This window comes from Anomaloglossus baeobatrachus, chromosome 7, assembly GCF_048569485.1.
Source record: "Anomaloglossus baeobatrachus isolate aAnoBae1 chromosome 7, aAnoBae1.hap1, whole genome shotgun sequence".
Classification (NCBI taxonomy): domain Eukaryota; kingdom Metazoa; phylum Chordata; class Amphibia; order Anura; family Aromobatidae; genus Anomaloglossus; species Anomaloglossus baeobatrachus.
In genome coordinates, this window is record NC_134359.1 from 299,887,082 (window position 1) to 299,909,728 (window position 22,647).

The following is a 22,647-nucleotide window of genomic DNA, read 5'->3' on the forward strand; positions in this document are numbered from 1 at the left end:
TATAATACTGCCCCTATGTACAGGAATATAACTACTATAATACTGCTCCCTATGTACAAGAATATAACTACTATAATACTGCCCCTATATACAAGAATATAACTACTATAATACTGCTCCCTATGTACAAGAATATAACTACTATAATACTGCCCCTATGTACAAGAATATAACTACTATAATACTGCTCCCTATGTACAAGAATATAACTACTATAATACTGCTCCTATATACAAGAATATAACTACTATAATACTGCTCCCTATGTACAAGAATATAACTACTATAATACTGCCATGTAGATACAATACTGTAGCATTGCATGTATGTGTTGCAGTAGTGCGGTTTGCGGGGCGTTTGTCAGTCTTGTATATTGGTCTTGTAAATGCCCTGTGTATTGCGGTATTCTGTGTGTACAGTGGAATCTTTCCTCGCCCATCCTTGGCGTTCTTGTATAGTGCAGCAGTGTGCAGGCATGCTCGGTTTTATACGCCCGCGCAGTGCACCCACCACGGTTTTGCTCACTTGCTATAAGTTTGAAGCGGGGATCCATTCTGCAGATCTTTGCATATATATATGTGTATCATTACCTGTACACACTGTGGGAGCCTTATGGGGGTCCCGCACCAGTTACTAGTCGGTAACAAGTTCTTTCACTGTGAATGCCACTGCTCTAAGCATCGTGTCATGGGTGTCGCGCTGCAGCATAACCTTCCCTAATTGCTATGTCTAAATTGGGAAAATAGGCAAAAGTCTCATGTTTCTTAGCTGCGATGTCAGTGCGGTCAAATTGAAGGTGACGCACATCCGACGTCGCAGGCGATATCGTAGTGTGTAAAGCATTTTTGATACGATTAACGAGCGCAAAAGCGTCCAAATCGTATTATCGGTGTAGCGTCGGTCATTTCCATGAATTGGGAATGACCGATGTTACGATGTTGTTCCTCGTTCCTGCGGTAGCGCACATCGCTGTGTATGAAGCCGCAGGAGCGAGGAACATCTCCTACCTGCCTCACGCGGCTCACGCTGGCTATGCGGAAGGACGGAGGTGGGCGGGATGTTTACGTCCTGCTCATCTCCGCCCCTCCGCTTCTATTGGCCGCCAACCATGTGACGACGCTATGACGCCGCACGACCCGCCCCCTTAATAAAGAGGTGGGTCGCCGGCCAGAGCGATGTCGCAAAGCAGGTGAGTGCATGTGAAACTGACATAGCGATAATGTTCACTATGGCAGCTATCACCATGATATCGCAGCTGCGATGGGGGCAGGGACTATCGCGCTCGGCATCGCTACCATCGGCTTGCGATGTCATAGTGTGCAAAGTGCCCCTTAGCGAAGAAGCCAAGGATTAGGTTCACAAGAACGTCTTTGCACAATGGCCGCACACAGATTGCTGTTAGCCAATGTGCTGCTGCACACCTCAACCACGAAAGGATGAAATCGCAGCAAGTACCCATCTGGAGCAAACTACAGACCGGAGCACGCTACAGACCGGAGCACGCTACAGACCGGAGCACGCTACAGACCGGAGCACGCTACAGACCGGAGCACGCTACAGACCGGAGCACGCTACAGACCGGAGCACGCTACAGACCGGAGCACGCTACAGACCGGACCACGCTACAGACCGGAGCACGCTACAGACCGGAGCACGCTACAGACCGGAGCACGCTACAGACCGGAGCACGCTACAGACCGGAGCACGCTACAGACCGGAGCACGCTACAGACCGGAGCACGCTACAGACCGGAGCACGCTACAGACCGGAGCACGCTACAGACCGGAGCACGCTACAGACCGGACCACGCTACAGACCGTACCACACTACAATATTATTATGGGGAGATAAGGTATGCACACCAGTGACTATGTAAGGGGAATACATGCAATAGCAGAAACTGCTGTGTGAATACTGACATGAAAAATTCAATAGCTATATGTAAGAATGAAATGTGAAAAATGGAATCTGCATTACTGCCATGAATATATGAATCAAGAGAAATTTAGCTACTGAATTGATCAATGCAGAAGAGCCCCAACACTACGCCAAAGTATTTCTCTACGTTGGGGTCCCGAGCTTGTGTGTGTCCTCTCATGCAGTTACAAAACTTACCGTATATGGGAAGCTGAGACCCAGGCTATATATACGATGTGGATTGGCAATAGGTGTGTATGGGGAGGGTTCCCAAACGAAAAACAACTAACATTAAGGAATAACGTTTGGAACTCCATTCTATGTCTGAACTGGGTGCAAAAACCTAAAAAACATCACTATGGGGAGATAAGGTATGCACACCAGTGACTTTTTTTTTTTTAGGATTTTGCACCCAGTTCAGACATAGAATGGAGTTCCAAACGTTATTCCTTAATGTTAGTAGTTTTTTGTTTGTGAACCCTCCCCACACACACCTATTGCCAATCCACATTATACGCATATATAGCCTGGGTCTCAGCCTCCCATACACGGTAGGTTTTTTAGCTGCATGAGAGGACACACACAAGCTAGGGACCCCAACGTAGAGGAATACTTTGGCGTAGTGTTGGGGTCTATTGCATTGATCAATTCAGTAGCTAAATTTCTCTTGATTCATATATTCATGGCAGTAATGCAGATTCCATTTTTCACATATTCACTCTTGCATATAGCTATTGGATTTTTCATGTCAGTATTCACACAGCAGTTTCTGCTATTCCATGTATTCCCCTTACATAGTCACTGGTGTGCATACCTTATCTCCCCATAGTGATGTTTTTTTAGGTTTTTGTACCCAGTTCAGACATAGAATGGTGTTCCAAACGTTATTTCTTATTCGTACCACCCTACAGACCGGACCACACTACAGATCGTACCACACTACAGATCGTACCACACTACAGACCGGACCACACTACAGACCGGACCACACTACAGACCGGACCACACTACAGATCGTACCACACTACAGATCGTACCACACTACAGATCGTACCACACTACAGATCGTACCACACTACAGACCGGACCACACTACAGATCGTACCACACTACAGATCGTACCACACTACAGATCGTACCACACTACAGACCGGACCACACTACAGACCGGACCACACTACAGACCGGACCACACTACAGACCGGACCACACTACAGACCGGACCACACTACAGACCGGACCACACTACAGACCGGACCACACTACAGACCGGACCACACTACAGACCGGACCACACTACAGATCGTACCACACTACAGACCGGACCACACTACAGACCGGACCAGTGGATGTCGATAGTTGGCAGCTCCTTCACCCGTCCGCTGCATTAGGAGACAGTCCGTGAAAGTCCAGCGCTCGGGTAAACGTTACCAAATGCAAACAGAAGCCGGAGCTGAAGGACCCCGCTGCCTTTAACATAGTGTATACTGCTATAGGGATTGGCGTAAGCCAAAAGACGCCGTGTGCCCGCACCCGAGAGCTATTATATTAATCCGACAATCTGTAATGCTTCATAAATGTCTTGTGTGGATTCGTAGAGCAGATTTGTTGACTCTACTCCAAGACCTTCTAAGAAACCATAGTTGTTGCTCATTTTCTGGAATGTGCGATTGCACCACATGTGATGGGGGCGCTCGCTCCACTTCTCAGCTGTATTGAGGCAGGCACAGCAGCGTGATTTATGTCAACACCAGGAAAATGTATTTAAAGCCCATAAACTTCCAGGGAACAAGAACAAAACCGCCTTTCTCCGGCATCAGCATAAGGGAAAATAAGCAAAGCCCGTCCATATAGGTTTGCCACTCATCCTCAGACCCGGTCAGTCACTCGTCCTCAGACCCGGTCTGCCATTCGTCCTCAGGCCCGGTCAGCCTCTCGCTGAGCTGACTAATGCAGGTGTTTTCACCTCCACTCTCAGACCATGTGCCAAATGACTGACGCTATTTTAAAGACCTGAGAAATACCCATGGGCGGAGGTATGTGGATAGCCAGACCCGCCCATCTCTCCGGCTATCCGTAAAACATGTCCCTGGAAAGCCCTAATAAGGCTTGTGGCACTACAAGTGCTAGAGCAGATATCCAGGCTTACACCACTTTCGTGGTACACACCCTCCGCCATGTTACATATCTTCCTCCACAAGCCGCGGGGCTTGGCGCCTTCCCTCAGGGATACTTCTCTGGTAACGTTCAGCTTCCGCTCCGTAGACACGGTCTGTCACTGTCATTAAGCCCTTTTTGGTAAGGGACTCTCTGACTCAGACATCACGCCCCATTGTCAGACCCCTCCTCAGTGACCGTCTTTAAGTCCAGTCAAGCATTGTCTGTGCACTTCCACGGAATACAGATGTGGCTCCTCATTAAACGGGCAGTCTATACTGAAGACCGGACACTTGTAGCATGACCACCTTTGTCCCTGACTACAGTTCATCTGTGCCACTGCCCCATTGGATTTGGGATGCTCCACCCCTTTTAGGCCACCACCCCTTTTTGGGTCTCTGCCTCCCTTTTAGGCCACTACCCTTTCTGGGACTCCACCCCATTTTGGGTAACCACCCCTTTCGGGCAACTACCCTTTCTGGGACTCCACCTTCTTTTGGGCAACCACCCATTTCTGGAAGTCCTTCCTCTTTTGGGCAACCACCCATTTCTGGAAGTCCTCCCTCTTTTGGGCAACCACCCCTTTCTGGGACTCCACCCCTTTTTGGGCCACTACCCCTTTCTGGGATTCCACTCACTTTTGGGCAACCACCCCTTTTGGGACTCCTGCCCCTTTTGGGCATCCACTCCTTTCTGGGACTCTGTCCCCTTTTGGGTACCCCAGTCTAAAGGAGGTATGTTCCATGGACTCCCCAGGAAATTTTCACGTTCTAGTCCGCACTGTTTCTCGGTGCATCACCCTGGGCACCCTGTGTCTGTACTGGCCCAACAAGGGATTGCCTAAACCGGTCCATTACTGCCTTATCAAGTGTGTCTGTCAGCAGCTCCTGTCGCTGCCGCAGCTCTCGTTGCAGTCGCTGGCTCTCCGGAGACCTCCGCCTGACAGCCCCATTTAGCTGCTCACCAACCTGCATCAGCTGGCCCCACAGCTCCTTGATCTTATCCACCTGCGCTGCCTCCTCCAGAAGATCCATCGGTCCCGGGCCTGCTGCTGCTCACACAGCTCTGCACCACTCCAGAAGTCTTCATGGACCCGCTGATCCACAGGCAATAGCTGCTTGCAGCGTGTAACGAATCTTCGTGGACCCACTGGCATGAAAATATAATAGTCAAATATGTCTCCTTGACCCCTGGAGCAGAAGCGACTCCTCCCTCAGGAGCAGACAGGTAAGGCTATGTGCGCACTAGGCGTTTTTGCCGCGTTTTTAGCGGCGTTTTTTACCGCGTTTTTGTGCTGAAAACGCAGTGACATTGCTTCCCCAGCAATGTCTATGGGTTTTCAGAAGTGCTGTCCTCACACAGCGTTTTTTTTTAGCTGCGTTTTTGTGGTGACCACAAAAACGCAGCATGTCAATTATTTCTGCGTTTTCCACTGCGTTTTTCACTCATTGAATTCAATGAGATGTTAAAAACGCAATGAATAACGCATATAGCCGCGTTTCTATGACTAAAAACGCAGCTATAAACGCAAGGGGTGGGCACTACAGTGACGTGTACAGGAAGAGGATTCCTTCTGTTGGTAAACACAGAAGCATGAATCCTCCCGGTACCGTCACCGCTGCCTCCACCTCCCGTCCTGTGCATGTCAGCTCCGTGCGGCGTCATGTCTGGGCGGGAGGTGGAGGCAGCGGCGAAAACCAAAGTGAACAGTAGAAAAATAAAAAAATGTCATATACTCACCTGTCCGCAGGGTCCCGGTGCCATGCCCGCTCCCAGCTCCTCCCGGTACCGCCGCTCTGGCTGTGTGCAGTCTCCCCGGGGCAGGACCTTGCTTGCAGGACCTGGCGCTGATCACCTGATGCAGTCACCTGACGCATCAGCTGATCGCGGTGTCGCCGGCTTTTTCGCGCCCGGCCGGCTATCAGCTGATCCTGCCGTCAGGGGACTTCATCAGCTGATTACCGGCAGCTCCGGCAGCGATCGTATAGGATCAGACTCCTGTCCAATCGATCGCTCCAGGAGCTGCCGGTAATCAGCACAGCACATAAGTGAGTATTATTATTTTTTTTTTTTTCTACTGATGCATCAGCTGACTGTATAATCGGCTTTTATACAATCAGCTGATGTGTGATGTGATTCACGTCCTTTAACCTGACACATCATCTGATCGCTTTGCCTTCCAGCAAACCGATCAGATGATATTGGATCCTGATTGGACGGCGCGGGACCCTGACCCAGGATTACTGCGGAGGGGGGTTATTTCAATAAAGATGGAGTCACTAATTGTGTTGTGTTTTATTTCTAATAAAAATATTTTTCTGTGTGTTGTGTTTTTTTTTTATCTTTACTAGAAATTCATGGTGGCCATGTCTAATATTGGCGTGACACCATGAATTTCGGGCTTAGGGCTAGCTGATAATATACAGCTAGCCCTAACTCCATTATTACCTAGCTAGCCACCCGTCACCAGGGCAGCTAGAAGAGTTGGATACAGCGCCAGAAGATGGCGCTTCTATGAAAACGCCATTTTCTGGGGTGGCTGCGGACTGCAATTCGCAGTGGGGGTGCCCAGAAAGCATGGGCACCCTGCACTGTGGATTCCAATCCCCAGCTGCCTAGTTGTACCCGGCTGGACTCAAAAATTAGGCGAAGCCCACGTCATTTTTTTTTTTTAATTATTTCATGAAATAATTAAAAAAAAAGGGCTTCTCTATATTTTTGGTTCCCAGCCGGGTACAAATAGGCAGCTGGGGGTTGGGGGCAGCCCGTATCTGTCTGCTGTACCCGGCTAGCATACAAAAATATGGCGAAGCCCATGTCATTTTTTTTTCTTTTTGGGCAAAAAACTGCATACAGTCCTGGATGGAGGCTGCTGAGCCTTGTAGTTCTGCAGCTTCTGTCTGCTCTCCTGCATACACTAGTGAATGGAGGATGCTGAGACTTGTAGTTCTGCAGCTGCTGTCTGCTCTCCTGCATACACTAGTGAATGGAGGATGCTGAGACTTGTAGTTCTGCAGCTGCTGTCTGCTCTCCTGCATACACTAGTGAATGGAGGATGCTGAGACTTGTAGTTCTGCAGCTGCTGTCTGCTCTCCTGCATACACTAGTGAATGGAGGATGCTGAGACTTGTAGTTCTGCAGCTGCTGTCTGCTCTCCTGCTTACACTAGTGAATGGAGGATGCTGAGACTTGTAGTTCTGCAGCTGCTGTCTGCTCTCCTGCATACACTAGTGAATGGAGGATGCTGAGACTTGTAGTTCTGCAGCTGCTGTCTGCTCTCCTGCATACACTAGTGAATGGAGGATGCTGAGACTTGTAGTTCTGCAGCTGCTGTCTGCTCTCCTGCATACACTAGTGAATGGAGGATGCTGAGACTTGTAGTTCTACAGCTGCTGTCTGCTCTCCTGCATACACTAGTGAATGGAGGATGCTGAGACTTGTAGTTCTGCAGCTGCTGTCTGCTCTCCTCCATACACTAGTGAATGGAGGATGCTGAGACTTGTAGTTCTGCAGCTGCTGTCTGCTCTCCTGCATACAATGAACATTTTGAAGAAGGAAATGACATCAGACCTTTTTTTTTTCATCAACAATCTTTAATGGCATTGTGCACTGATTAAAAACGCAGTGAGCAAAAACGCAGCAAAAAACGCACCAAATCGCGGCAAAAACGCATGCGGGTGCGTTTTTTAGACAAAAACGCACATAAAAACGCAGCGTGAAAAAAACGCCTAGTGCGCACATAGCCTAAATGTTCCCCTGGCAGGGGCGTGACCAGATTAATTGAAGAAAGGATACAAAAATCTTTGAAGTCAGGAACCCCCTGGGGGCTCAGAGACGGTCCGACTACAATTTGTGTACACGAGGGCGGAGGAGAAGCGTCTGTGCAGAAGACAGATCCTCTGATCAAAAGAATGCCTCAGCCTGACTGGAGCCGTTGGAAAAGTATTAATATTGCGAGGCACATAAGTCACACAAATATGGCGGGCATACCGCTGATCTGAGGAGTCCATCCCGCACACAAGACATATTTTAGCTTAATCGTAGGATATATGAAAGAGCCAAAAATTAATATCTGCCATTCAGAGCACACTAGATTTACCTTATTTACTATCCACATTCTGCTAAAATCGTAATATGAAATATGAGGGCAATATCTTCCATGTGGGACGCTCCCAGGCGGAGATATGAGGACAACGAGAATTTTATACTTCTGTGAGAGTTGGAGCCCCCTCCCCTATATGATAACTCCAGAGGTGGGGGCTGTGGGTGTGACAGAGGTAATATAAGTAAGTGCCTCATTACACTCAAGGTGAATGCCTAGAGGCATACATGCTGTGCATAGGATTGTCCACCTTCTCCTGGAGTCCCTCTCTCCCAATATCTGAGCCAAATGCGTGACCAGGTGTAGTAGAATTCTTTTATTTTTGCCTTTTTATGTTATGTAACTGTATATTGTATAGTATTGTTCTCTGCTGTAAATTCCTGTATATTTTTATAAACACTCCCTTATATTTTTAATTTAATATATAACATTTAATAGCTCTGTTCCTCTTGCTCTATATTCGGACCCCAAACCTAAAAAGCCTTATGCTATCTGAAACAGGTGTCCGATCGTCCTACAGATGGGTGGTGGCAGCTAGATTATTTTTTGCGTAGGATTATTGTGGTGCTGCCAGTAAGGGTGCCGAGGTATATATATATATATATATATATATATATATATATATATATACAAGTAAAATATATCTTTGTACCGTGTTAGCCAGTAGAGGTAAAAAAATTGTTTAAAAGAACAGAGAGTCCTCAGTGGTTGATACCTTTTAATGGCTAACTGAAAAGATGGTAATAATTGCAAGCTTTCGAGACTACTCAGGTCTCTTCCTGAGTAGTCTCGAAAGCTTGCAATTATTACCATCTTTTCAGTTAGCCATTAAAAGGTATCAACCACTGAGGACTCTCTGTTCTTTTAAACAATTTTTTTATATATATATATATATATATATATATATATATATATATATATATATATATATTCCATTAGTGTGAATCGGTGAGATATATACATTATTCATGCTGTGAGACCTTCAATATTTGGCATAATTGCAATGCAGCTGCCTCATTTACTTATTGACTGGCAGTTCCATAATTGGCCCGACGATAAGGGGGTGCTAGAGAGCAGTCATATCCTGATAAATTGGTAACAGCGGTGGGATCTTACGTGACCCTGCCGGCAGTTCCTGACCCTCACGGTCCAATGCTGCCCGCTCATCACTAGTTACACATACCGAGCACCTGAGCATGGTAGTGCCCGCTCATCACTAGTTACCAGTACTGAGCACCTGAGCATGGTAGTGCCCGCTCATCACTAGTTACCAGTACTGAGCACCCGAGCATGGTAGTGCCCACTCATCACTAGTTACCAGTACTGAGCACCTGAGCATGGTAGTGCTCGCTCATCACTAGTTACCAGTACTGCGCACCTGAGCATGGTAGTGCTCGCTCATCACTAGCTACGAGTACTGAGCACCCGAGCATGGTAGTGCCCGCTAATCGCTAGTTACCAGTACTGAGCACCCAAGCATGGTAGTGCCCGCTCATCACTAGTTACTAGTACTGAGCACCCGAGCATGGTAGTGCCCGCTCATCACTAGTTACCAGTACTGAGCACCCAAGCATGGTAGTGCCCGCTCATCACTAGTTACCAGTACTGAGCACCCGAGCATGGTAGTGCCCGCTCATCACTAGTTACCAGTACAGAGCACCCGAGCATGGTAGTGCCTGCTCATCACTAGTTACCAGTACTGAGCACCCGAGCATGGTAGTGCCCGCTCATCACTAGTTACCAGTACTGAGCACCCGAGCATGGTAGTGCCCACTCATCACTAGTTACCAGTACTGAGCACCTGAGCATGGTAGTGCTCGCTCATCACTAGTTACCAGTACTGCGCACCTGAGCATGGTAGTGCTCGCTCATCACTAGCTACGAGTACTGAGCACCCGAGCATGGTAGTGCCCGCTAATCGCTAGTTACCAGTACTGAGCACCCAAGCATGGTAGTGCCCGCTCATCACTAGTTACTAGTACTGAGCACCCGAGCATGGTAGTGCCCGCTCATCACTAGTTACCAGTACTGAGCACCCAAGCATGGTAGTGCCCGCTCATCACTAGTTACCAGTACTGAGCACCCGAGCATGGTAGTGCCCGCTCATCACTAGTTACCAGTACAGAGCACCCGAGCATGGTAGTGCCTGCTCATCACTAGTTACCAGTACTGAGCACCCGAGCATGGTAGTGCCCGCTCATCACTAGTTACCAGTACTGAGCACCCGAGCATGGTAGTGCCCACTCATCACTAGTTACCAGTACTGAGCACCTGAGCATGGTAGTGCTCGCTCATCACTAGTTACCAGTACTGCGCACCTGAGCATGGTAGTGCTCGCTCATCACTAGCTACGAGTACTGAGCACCCGAGCATGGTAGTGCCCGCTAATCGCTAGTTACCAGTACTGAGCACCCAAGCATGGTAGTGCCCGCTCATCACTAGTTACTAGTACTGAGCACCCGAGCATGGTAGTGCCCGCTCATCACTAGTTACCAGTACTGAGCACCCAAGCATGGTAGTGCCCGCTCATCACTAGTTACCAGTACTGAGCACCCGAGCATGGTAGTGCCCGCTCATCACTAGTTACCAGTACAGAGCACCCGAGCATGGTAGTGCCCGCTCATCACTAGTTACCAGTACTGAGCACCCGAGCATGGTAGTGCCCGCACATCACTAGTTACCAGTACTGAGCACCCGAGCATGGTAGTGCCCGCACATCACTAGATACCAGTACTGAGCACCCGAGCATGGTAGTGCCCGCTCATCACTAGTTACCAGTACTGAGCACCTGAGCATGGTAGTGCCCGCTCATCACTAGTTACCAGTACTGAGCACCCGATCATGGTAGTGCCCGCTCATCACTAGTTACCAGTACTGAGCACCCGAGCATGGTAGTGCCCGCTCATCACTAGTTACCAGTACTGAGCACCCGAGCATGGTAGTGCCCGCTCATCACTAGTTACCAGTACTGAGCACCCGATCATGGTAGTGCCCGCTCATCACTAGTTACCAGTACTGAGCACCCGAGCATGGTAGTGCCCGCTCATCACTAGTTACGAGTACAGAGCACCCGAGCATGGTAGTGTCCGCTCATCACTAGTTACCAGTACTGAGCACCCGAGCATGGTAGTGTCCGCTCATCACTAGTTACCAGTACTGAGCACCCGATCATGGTAGTGCCCGCTCATCACTAGTTACCAGTACTGAGCACCCGAGCATGGTAGTGTCCGCTCATCACTAGTTAGCAGTACTGAGCACCCGATCATGGTAGTGCCCGCTCATCACTAGTTACCAGTACTGAGCACCTGAGCATGGTAGTGCCCGCTCATCACTAGTTACCTGTACTGAGCACCCGATCATGGTAGTGCCCGCTCATCACTAGTTACCAGTACTGAGCACCCGAGCATGGTAGAGCCCGCTCATCACTAGTTACCAGTACTGAGCACCTGAGCATGGTAGTGCCCAATCATCACTAGTTACCAGTACTGAGCACCCGATCATGGTAGTGCCCGCTCATCACTAGTTACCAGTACTGAGCACCCGAGCATGGTAGTGCCCGCTCATCACTAGTTACCAGTACTGAGCACCCGAGCATGGTAGTGCCCGCTCATCACTAGTTACCAGTACTGAGCACCCGAGCATGGTAGTGCCCGCTCATCACTAGTTACCAGTACTGAGCACCCGAGCATGGTAGTGCCCGCTCATCACTAGTTACCAGTACTGAGCACCTGAGCATGGTAGTGCCCGCTCATCACTAGTTACCAGTACTGAGCACCCGAGCATGGTAGTGCCCGCTCATCACTAGTTACCAGTACTGAGCACCTGAGCATGGTAGTGCCCGCTCATCACTAGTTAGCAGTACTGAGCACCCGAGCATGGTAGTGCCCGCTCATCACTAGTTACCAGTACTGAGCACCTGAGCATGGTAGTGCCCAATCATCACTAGTTACCAGTACTGAGCACCCGATCATGGTAGTGCCCGCTCATCACTAGTTACCAGTACTGAGCACCTGAGCATGGTAGTGCCCGCTCATCACTAGTTACCAGTACTGAGCACCCGAGCATGGTAGTGCCCGCTCATCACTACTTACCAGTACTGAGCACCTGAGCATGGTAGTGCCCGCTCATCACTAGTTACCAGTACTGAGCACCTGAGCATGGTAGTGCCCGCTCATCACTAGTTACCAGTACTGAGCACCCGAGCATGGTAGTGCCCGCTCATCACTAGTTACCAGTACTGAGCATGGTAGTGCCCGCTCATCACTAGTTACATCATTTTTTCCATCCTCCTCACCTCTCATGCTACATTCCCAGATCTATCCAGACCTCGCACCTCTTATAAAGCCTCTCCACCTATCTTCTAGGTTGAAAACATGGTTGAACGCCCGCCTATAAAAGTGGTGAGTGGGATGCCCACCCTGGGACCCTTTGCAGAAAATTGGGAGAATGTTCAGTGCTTCCAGGCCAGAGATGAGGACCTGCTGATAGTTACCTATCCAAAATCAGGTGAGACCATTTTTTGCAGATATTACATACAATACTGAGAGCCTCATCCTGGAGAATGATTATATCCTGGTGATTTGCATATGAACATACCAATATGATGACATAGGCAGCCATTTTGATGGGTATGGACAATTGTTTGGTCACCTGGTCACCCACTTTTTTTTTACACAGCCACATTTTCCCTCTTCTGCTTTCCGTTTTTCTCCATATGTATAATGTGTGTATTTTATCGCTATCGTCTTACTATTTTCAGTTTTTCGTTTTTTTGCTCCCCTTCTTCCGAGAGCCGTAGCTTTTTTATTTTTCCGTCAATCTCGCCATGTGAGGGCTTGGTTTTTGCGGGACGAGTTGTACTTTTAAATGACTCCATTAATGCTGACAATATCCATCCATGAAGACTGGAATAACCCTTTAAGGCGATGGCATTTTGGTATCAAAAAAGGATTAAAAATCAGTTGTTCCAATTGTTGTTTACAGTGGAAAACCGGACATGTCCGTGATTAACCCGTTACTTCCTATCAGGTACCACGTGGATGAGCGAGATTTTGGATTTAATGCTTCATAATGGAGATGTAGCGAAAACCCAGCGTGGAGCCATATACGAGCGTGTGCCCTTTCTGGAGTATGCGGTGCCCAACATGCCCACAGGTAGCTGATGTCACATTGGTTTATGATCTGCTCTATAAAGGAACGGGCTACCCCAAGTCAGAAGCTCCGGTGACCTGGATGACCATGGGCCACGGATCTTCCTGGAGTCCGTTTCTTATCTTGTCCGACGCGTCCTTTTCTTTTGTTCCAAGTCCAACTTGTTGCCTCTTCCTCAGGAACTGAGATCCTGAACGCGAGGGAGTCTCCACGCGTCATCAAATCTCATTTACCGGTGCACCTCCTGCCGAGCAGCTTCTGGGAAAAGAAATGCAAGGTACTGGAAGATCGACGTGAGCTCCTTGTAGATCGAGGCCGATCACAACCCTGCATCTTCCGGATCAGTCTGGGGTGACGTGGAGCCTTGGTTTCCTTCTTCTCCTGCTGTCTGCTCAGGTCTTCCTTTTACGTTCTCCTTCACCTACATCTCTTGGTCTTTGCCTCCATGGAAAACTTATTTTATATGTGACCTATCTTTTTACATACAGCATCTATCATACAAGCCAAGATAAAGCCAGACAGCTGGGGGCTGGAATTCTCAGGCTGGGGAGACCCAAGTTATTGGGAGCCTAAAAATATGAGCCTGCAGCCATCCAGGATCGTCGCATTCATTAGATGTGACAACCCCAGCACTTTACTTGGTTCTTCCCAATTGCCCTGTAGTGGTGGCAATCAGGGTAATAAGGGGTTAATCTCAGCTCAAGGGCTGACCTATCGCTCTTTAACGAGTTGCACTTTCTCTCTTGTCCCAAGCAGCCCATACATCTTTGATAGCTGTCAGACGAATTCCTGACTCCACCATAAACCCATAAACATGCATTCTTAGCCTCATTGGGATGGGATGCAGATGTATAAAACATTATGAGGCAATTTTGTCCTTCAGCCTCTCTCAACATTTAAAAAAATCCAATTTGACCAGAGATGAGTGGACCCGTGAAAATTCAGGTTTAGCCGGACTTCAGATCAAGTTCAGTTCGGAAGATCCAGACTTGATCCCAACTATATTTCGTAGTCCAAACCCCATCGAAAGTCACTGATGGGGCAGTTCGGTTTTCCTCCCACATACCGTCAGCCGTAAACACGGCATTTCCTGGGGGGGGAGGGTGGGTTTGTTTTTTTTTGTTGGACACACTATATTCAAAACCATTCTTTTAACCCCCCTGAGAGCCATTGAGCGACTGCAAGCTGCTCGCACTGGGCCGAGCACCGCGTGTACCAGAGCCGCCGATGCTGGAGCGAGTGGTCAGTACACGCGCAGCACCCGAACGCCAAAGTCTGTATTCGGTACGAACCCCACACTTTACAGTTCGGGTTCACTCATCTCCCAAAATATGACACATCAGTTTTTAGAAAGATATTTGTCATTGGTTAGTAGCTCGGAATCTCATTCATGTTACTGTGGAAAATTATCTAAAATTCCTTTATTTTTTAGATATCCAAACTCTTTAGTGTAAGGCTTTACTGTACAGCTCGGGGTATCGTATGCAGAGGTCTCTGCGACCCTGGCTGGGTTGTAAGAGGCTGAGCTGTGCTATCGTGGACCCGTGTCTTACCCTTTTCCTATAACGTACCCATCTATCCTTTAGCTTAGCCTATAGTTTCCGGCAGGGCTGTGGAGTGGGTTAGCCAAACCCCCGACTCCTCAGGTTCCCTCATTTCCAGTCCCACGTCCTCATACATCACTCACGTTTGTGATAAATTTACTATAGTAAAATGGTGACATCACTACTGACATCATGGAGCTGACGGACGCGCAGCACAGACTCCTCTCCACTAACAGCCGAGGTCCGCACATCAGGACAGACGCACAGCACAGACTCCTCTCCACTAACAGCCGAGGTCCGCACATCAGGACAGACGTGCAGCACAGACTCCTCTCCACTAACAGCCGAGGTCCGCACATCAGGACAGACGTGCAGCACAGACCCCTCTCCACTAACAGCCGAGGTCCGCACATCAGGACAGACGTGCAGCACAGACTCCTCTCCACTAACAGCCGAGGTCCGCACATCAGGACAGACGTGCAGCACAGACCCCTCTCCACTAACAGCCGAGGTCCGCACATCAGGACAGACGTGCAGCACAGACCCCTCTCCACTAACAGCCGAGGTCCGCACATCAGGACAGACGTGCAGCACAGACTCCTCTCCACTAACAGCCGAGGTCCGCACATCAGGACAGACGTGCAGCACAGACTCCTCTCCACTAACAGCCGAGGTCCGCACATCAGGACGGACGCGCAGCACAGACTCCTCTCCACTAACAGCCGAGGTCCGCACATCAGGACAGACGCGCAGCACAGACTCCTCTCCACTAACAGCCGAGGTCCGCACATCAGGACAGACGTGCAGCACAGACTCATCTCCACTAACAGCCGAGGTCCGCACATCAGGACAGACGCGCAGCACAGACTCCTCTCCACTAACAGCCGAGGTCCGCACATCAGGACAGACGTGCAGCACAGACTCCTCTCCACTAACAGCCGAGGTCCGCACATCAGGACAGACGTGCAGCACAGACCCCTCTCCACTAACAGCCGAGGTCCTCACATCAGGACAGACGCGCAGCACAGACTCCTCTCCACTAACAGCCGAGGTCCGCACATCAGGACAGACGTGCAGCACAGACCCCTCTCCACTAACAGCCGAGGTCCTCACATCAGGACAGACGCGCAGCACAGACTCATCTCCACTAACAGCCGAGGTCCTCACATCAGGACAGACGCGCAGCACAGACTCCTCTCCACTAACAGCCGAGGTCCGCACATCAGGACAGACGCGCAGCACAGACTCATCTCCACTAACAGCCGAGGTCCTCACATCAGGACAGACGCGCAGCACAGACTCATCTCCACTAACAGCCGAGGTCCGCACATCAGGACAGACGTGCAGCACAGACTCATCTCCACTAACAGCCGAGGTCCGCACATCAGGACAGACGTGCAGCACAGACTCCTCTCCACTAACAGCCGAGGTCCGCACATCAGGACGGACGTGCAGCACAGACTCCTCTCCACTAACAGCCGAGGTCCGCACATCAGGACAGACGCGCAGCACAGACTCCTCTCCACTAACAGCCGAGGTCCGCACATCAGGACAGACGCGCAGCACAGACTCCTCTCCACTAACAGCCGAGGTCCGCACATCAGGACAGGACAGGCATTTATAGGACATTTCACAAACTCTTAGGGAAAAATATTCATCACATCCTGGACTCAATATATATATATATATATACAGTGTAAATAGTTACCCCCCGCTCTCTATACAGACACATCTGCAGGTTTTCCCTCCGCTCTCTATATAGACACATCTGCAGGTTTTTCCCTCCTCTCTATATAAAGCCACATCTGCAGGTTTTTCCCTCCGCTCTATAAAGACACATCTGCAGGTTTTTCTCTCCGCCCTCTATAAAGACACATCTGCAGGTTTTTCCCTCCGCTCTCTATACAGACACATCTGCAGGTTTTTCCCTCCTCTCTATATAAAGCCACATCTGCAGGTTTTTCCCTCCGCTCTATAAAGAAACATCTGCAGGTTTTTCCCTCCGCTCTCTATAAAGACACATCTGCAGGTTTTTCTCTCCGCCCTCTATAAAGACACATCTGCAGGTTTTTCCCTCCGCTCTCTATACAGACACATCTGCAGGTTTTTCCCTCCGCTCTCTATACAGACAAATCTGCAGGTTTTTCCCTCCGCTCTCTATAAAGACACGTCTGCAGATTTTTCCCTCCTCTCTCTATACAGACACCTCTGCAGGTTTTTCCCTCCTCTCTCTATAAAGACACATCTGCAGGTTTTTCCCTCCGCTCTCTATACAGACACATCTGCAGGTTTTTCCCTCTGCTCTCTATACAGACAAATCTGCAGGTTTTTCCCTCCTCTCTATATACAGACACATCTGCAGATTTTTCCCTCCTCTCTCTATACAGACACATCTGCAGATTTTTTCCTCCTCTCTCTATACAGACACAGCTGCAGGTTTTCCCTCCGCTCTCTATACAGACACATCTGCAGGTTTTTCCCTCCGCTCTCTATACAGACATCATGATTTCTTTTTTCCCTGAGGAAGGAGACGGTCCTTGTCTCTGAAACGCGTTGGAAATGCTGAAATAAAAAAGAAACCTTTTCATTAATCCTGCACCAGTGGTTTTTCAGCGCGGCTAAAACCCGTTTTCCTATTTCTATATATTTGACATTTGCTCGTCACGGGGCCGCTGCTTTCAAACCAATCTGACACTCACATGCGATCTCAGGAGTTGTGACTGGCACAACCAGATCAGGTGAGTGTACTCTTATTTTTCGTCATCTCCAGTCATACCGGGTAAGACCCTATTTGCGCTTTCTGTCTCCCCACCTCTAGCACCTGTACAACTCTCTCTATACAGACACATCTGCAGGTTTTTCCCTCCTCTCTATACAAACACATCTGCAGATTTTTCCTTCCTCTCCCTATACAGACACCTCTGCAGGTTTTTCCCTCCGCTCTCTATACAGACACATCTGCAGGTTTTTCCCTCCGCTCTCTATACAGACACATCTGCAGGTTATTCCCTCCGCTCTCTATACAGACACATCTGCAAGTTTTTCCCTCCGCTCTCTATACAGACACATCTGCAGGTTTTTCCATCCTCTCTATATAAATCCACGTTTGTAGGTTTTCCCCTCTGCTTTCTATACAGACACATCTGCAAGTTTTTCCCTCCACTATCTATACAGACACATCTGCAGGTTTTTCCCTCCACTCTCTATACAGACACATCTGCAGGTATGTGGCAATACTGAAGAACATCTGAAGACATCAGCCAGGAACTTAAAACTTGGTCGGAAATGGGTCTTCCAAATGGACAATGTCCTGAAGCTACTGCCAAACTGGTTACAAAGTGGCTTAGGCCGGTTTCACACATCCGGCTTTTCGCTTGTTTGCCGGATCCGGCGCTCTCCCATACAGTGACTACAGTACAGTGACAGCGCAACAAGCGCCGGTCACATGCTGTCATGTGACTGGCGCATGTGACCCGGAAGTTACAGCGCTGTCACTGTACTGTATTGTCTGTACGGGAGAGCGCCGGATCCGGCAAACAAGCGAAAAGCCGGATGTGTGAAACCGGCCTTAAGGAGAACAAAGTCAATTGTCTTGGAGTGGCCATCACAAATCCCTGATCTCAGTCCAACTGAAAATTTATGGACAAAGCTGAAAAGGCAATGAGCAAGGCGACCTCCAAACATGGCTCAGCTACACCAGATCTGTCAGGAGGAATCGGCCCAAATTCCACCAACTATTGTGAGAAGCTTCTGGAAGGATCCAAAATGTTTCCCCCCAAGTCACACAGTGTAAAGGCAATGCCACCAAATACTAATGACCTGGAGGAAACGTCGCTGTGCAGAAAGGAAGAAGAGTGCCTGAAAACATTCTCTCTCTCTCATTATTCTGGCATTTGGCAAATAGAAATAATGTTGGTTCCTAATTAACCGAAAATGGGAGAAAAACCTGCAGATGTGTCTGTATAGAGAGGGAGGCAAAAACCTGCAGATGTGTCTGTATAGAGAGGGAGGCAAAAACCTGCAGATGTGTCTGTATAGAGAGTAAAGGGAAAAACCTGCAGATGTGTCTGTATAGAGAGTGGAGGGAAAAACCTGCAGATGTGTCTGTATAGAGAGTGGAGGGAAAAACCTGCAGCTGTGTCTGTATAGAGAGGGAGGGAAACTAAGGGTTTCAGCTGTATTTTAGGAGTCTGAGTCGGTCCATTTTATACCGACTGACTCCACGGCCCTGGTTTCTATGGTATTGGAGACCTTGGATATACTCCATTGCTATAATGGGTCCATACTGTCGTAGACCTTGGTTGTACTCTACTGCTGTAATGTGCCCTTTTCTACCTCTGTAGACTTTATCATGCTCTATTGCTATAAAGGGTCTGTCTTTCTTTAATCCTTGCTTATCCTTTGTCGCTGTTTATCCAGAAGCATCTTTTATCCTATAAAACTTCCTATACCACGTTTTGCTGAACCAATCAGACGTACAGGTTTAAGTCGTGTGATTTCCTCTTTTACCCCTGCAGATCATTTACATCGCCCGAAACCCGAAGGATGTACTGGTGTCTTATTATCATTTTTATCGCATGGCCGTTGTGCACCCAGATCCGGGGACTCTTGAAGAATACCTGCACACGTTTATAGAAGGGAAAGGTACGTATAATATACCCGGCCATGGGGTGAAAACTAGCTGCACACATAAAGGGTTAAATCCAATAATGGGATCGGGACTGTAACCTTCTTGGATGCAAATAAATACATCCTCGACTGAGCGATATCAGTCACCAAACCGGCCGCACCCCAGAAGAGAGGACACTACAAATCTCAGCATGCACTGGAAACACTTTGCTGTTTCTGCGACTTTTCACATTTCGACCTTGTCACTGATTGTCCTCTTTTCTTCCATGTAGCGGCTTTTGGGCCATGGAGCGATCACGTGAAGGGCTGGTGGAAGATCAGACAACAGAAGGACATCCTCTACCTCTTCTACGAGGACATGTTACAGGTGGGAACTCTTCTTCTCTTCTCTCTGTGGCAGCTCCTCTCTCTTTTTTTTTGTTTCTCCACCATTTTTTTTTGGTCCTCTTCTCTCTGTGGCTCTTCTCTTTTTTTTTTTTTCTTTTTCAATCAGTCGGCTTGTAATCATCTGGAGAAACACTGTTGTATGTTGCTGTTCCTCTCCCTACATCATCTTGGAGATAAGTTGTTTGTTTGATTTTTTCCTGTTTGTTTTTCCTGTATTATCTTTAGGACTTAGGGTACCGTCACACTTAAGCGACGCTCCAGCGATCCCACCAGCGATCTGACCTGGTCAGGATCGCTGGTGCGTCGCTACATGGTCGCTGGTGAGCTGTCAATCAGGCAGATCTCACCAGTGACCAGCCCCAAGCCAGCAGCGACTCGTGGAAACAATGCTGCGCTTGGTAACCAAGGTAAATATCGGGTAACTAAGCAAAATGCTTTGCTTGGTTACCCAATATTTACCCTGGTTACCAGCACACACCGCTTAGTTCTGGCTCCCTGCAGTCGTAGCCATGGTAAACATCTGGTTACTAAGCGAAGCGCTTCGCCTATTTACCCGATGTATACTCCGGCTACGTGGGCAGGAAGCAGGGAGCCAGCACTGGCAGCCTGAGAGCGGCGGACGCTAGTAACCAAGGTAAATATCGGGTAACCAAGCAAAGCGCTTCACTTAGTTACCCGATGTGAACCTTGGTTACCAGCGTCCGCAGTTTCCAGACGCCAGCTCCTGCTCCCTGCACATTCAGATCGTTGCTCTCTCGCTGTCAAACACAGCGATGTGTGCTTCACAGCGGGAGAGCAACGTCCAAAAAATGAACCAGAGCAGTGTGTAACGAGCAGCGATTTCACAGCAGGGGCCAGGACGCTGCTCAGTGTCACACACAGCGAGATCGCTGATGAGGTCACGGGTGCGTCACAAAATCTGTAACTCAGCAGCGATCTCGCTATGTGAGAAGAACCCTTTAGTGGGGTTGACTTGAGCTCTTCCCGCCCGTGCATTACCTAGGACCCAGTTCAGGGTCAGCCAGGGCCAGGAATCCTGCTTGGCGCATAGGTGTGGAATCTATCTAGGATGGTCAGGGGAGCCAAGGACCAGTCGATGGTTTTATCAGAGGTCACCATCTCCCCCTCCTCTAGACCCTCTTCCCTTCTCTCCCTTCTCGCTGTTCGCTCAGTATTTTCCCCATACTTAGTGTGACAAGAAGATGCCTCATTGTGGTCTCAAGATAGTGGACAGAAACCGTAGAGAGCTGAGGCAGACCAAGTTTGGTTGGCAGCACCAAATAGGTGGCGATCAGGATGGGCAGCAGATAAGATGATGTGGTCAAGTATACAAGCGGGGTCAATGTCAACTGGAACACGAACAAACGCTTTGTTGACTCCAGGAAACAATAGGGACTTATTACTCAACCAACAAGTCAACATCAAGGCTTCTCAAGAAGCCTGGTGCATTGGTATTTTGGCCTAGACGAGATTGTTATTAGGCCGGGAGCCAGCGCATGCGTGCAATCCATAACCAGTGAGGTCCGAGACAGCAGTGGCGTGGAAATAAAGAGAAGGTCAGGATTAGACAAGAAGCTGGCAACATTTTCTAAACTTTTACCATCTATTTGGTACAGAACAAAGACCGTGAGATCAGGAAAGTGATGAAGTTCATAGGGAAGGACCTACCTGAGGATGTTCTGGAGAAGATCAATGAACGCACCACCTTCAAGACCATGAAAGACAACCACATGGCCAACTACCGCTCCGTCCCTTCCACCGTCATGGACCACAACATCTCGCCCTTCATGAGGAAAGGTATGAGGTGCTTGTGGGGAGCATCAATACTGATGCTATGTTGTGTCTATGGTCATCCAATCCTGTATTTCTGCCTTTCTAGGGATTTGCGGAGACTGGAAGAACCATCTCACGGTGGCTCAAAATGAATTATTTGACGAGTATTATAAGCGGGAGATGGCAGACACCGACCTGAGCTTCCACTTCGAGGACTGAGGCCGTGGCGTGCAAAGCCCTTCTCCTTAGCTCAACCTTCATCATGGCACATAAAGATATTTTATAGAATATAGTCACTAAAAGCAATATGGGCGCTGCCTTTTTACTTGGCAATTCTTTTTTTATTGGACACTTGTTTTGTATTTTACATCTTATGAAAATAAAGGACCTCGCCCCTTCTGTTACTGGCAGGTTTACATGAGGTTACATGATCCATAGCCATAAGGTGAAACTAGGAAACGGCAATATGTATTCTCCGAGAGACTAACACCATCCGACATTGGACGTTCCGGGGTCCCGGTGCATGATGTGAGTTCTGGAGCTGCCGGCATCTGTCTTGCTAAATTCTCCTAAAAAGGGGGCTGAAAGCCTGTACTTACGAAGCGCTCCCTGATATCCTTATCAGGCACGAATACTAAGATTCTTTGTAGCAAGATACTATTTATTTTAATAGCACATGAATAATCAATGGTACATAGGCATTAGAACTACTTTATAGTCATAGACTCTTATACAATAACAGAAATATGCATCAACATTAACGTATGTTGTAGCACTCCTTTCTCATCAGAGGGACTCGATTAGTGAGAAGGAAAACAACCCGGCCTCTGCATCACAGGAGCGGTGCGTCTACTTGAGCATCCTGGAAATGTCCCTAATCTCACTAAGCGAATCCTGTATTTTTATACCAAAAATGTGTACGTCGTGTGCACCGAGTATTGCAACTGTGACCAGCATGTGATTGATGAGTCATGGTCATGTAACCTG

The 22,647-nt window shown here is 48.6% G+C and overlaps 1 protein-coding gene across 1 annotated transcript in view; it reads left to right on the plus strand.

The window, feature by feature from the left end:
• Positions 1 to 22,064, plus strand: part of LOC142245648 (sulfotransferase 1 family member D1-like) — a 61,486-nt gene extending 39,422 nt beyond the window's left edge. Inside the window, exons 2-8 of the mRNA XM_075318544.1 lie at positions 12,541 to 12,682; positions 13,205 to 13,330; positions 13,507 to 13,604; positions 19,389 to 19,515; positions 19,773 to 19,867; positions 21,504 to 21,684; positions 21,767 to 22,064. Of these exons, the coding sequence (XP_075174659.1) occupies positions 12,550 to 12,682; positions 13,205 to 13,330; positions 13,507 to 13,604; positions 19,389 to 19,515; positions 19,773 to 19,867; positions 21,504 to 21,684; positions 21,767 to 21,879 (873 nt within the window). The 5' untranslated portion in view covers positions 12,541 to 12,549 and the 3' untranslated portion in view covers positions 21,880 to 22,064. The remainder of the gene's footprint in view (positions 1 to 12,540; positions 12,683 to 13,204; positions 13,331 to 13,506; positions 13,605 to 19,388; positions 19,516 to 19,772; positions 19,868 to 21,503; positions 21,685 to 21,766) is intronic.
• The last annotated feature ends 583 nt before the right edge of the window (positions 22,065 to 22,647 follow it).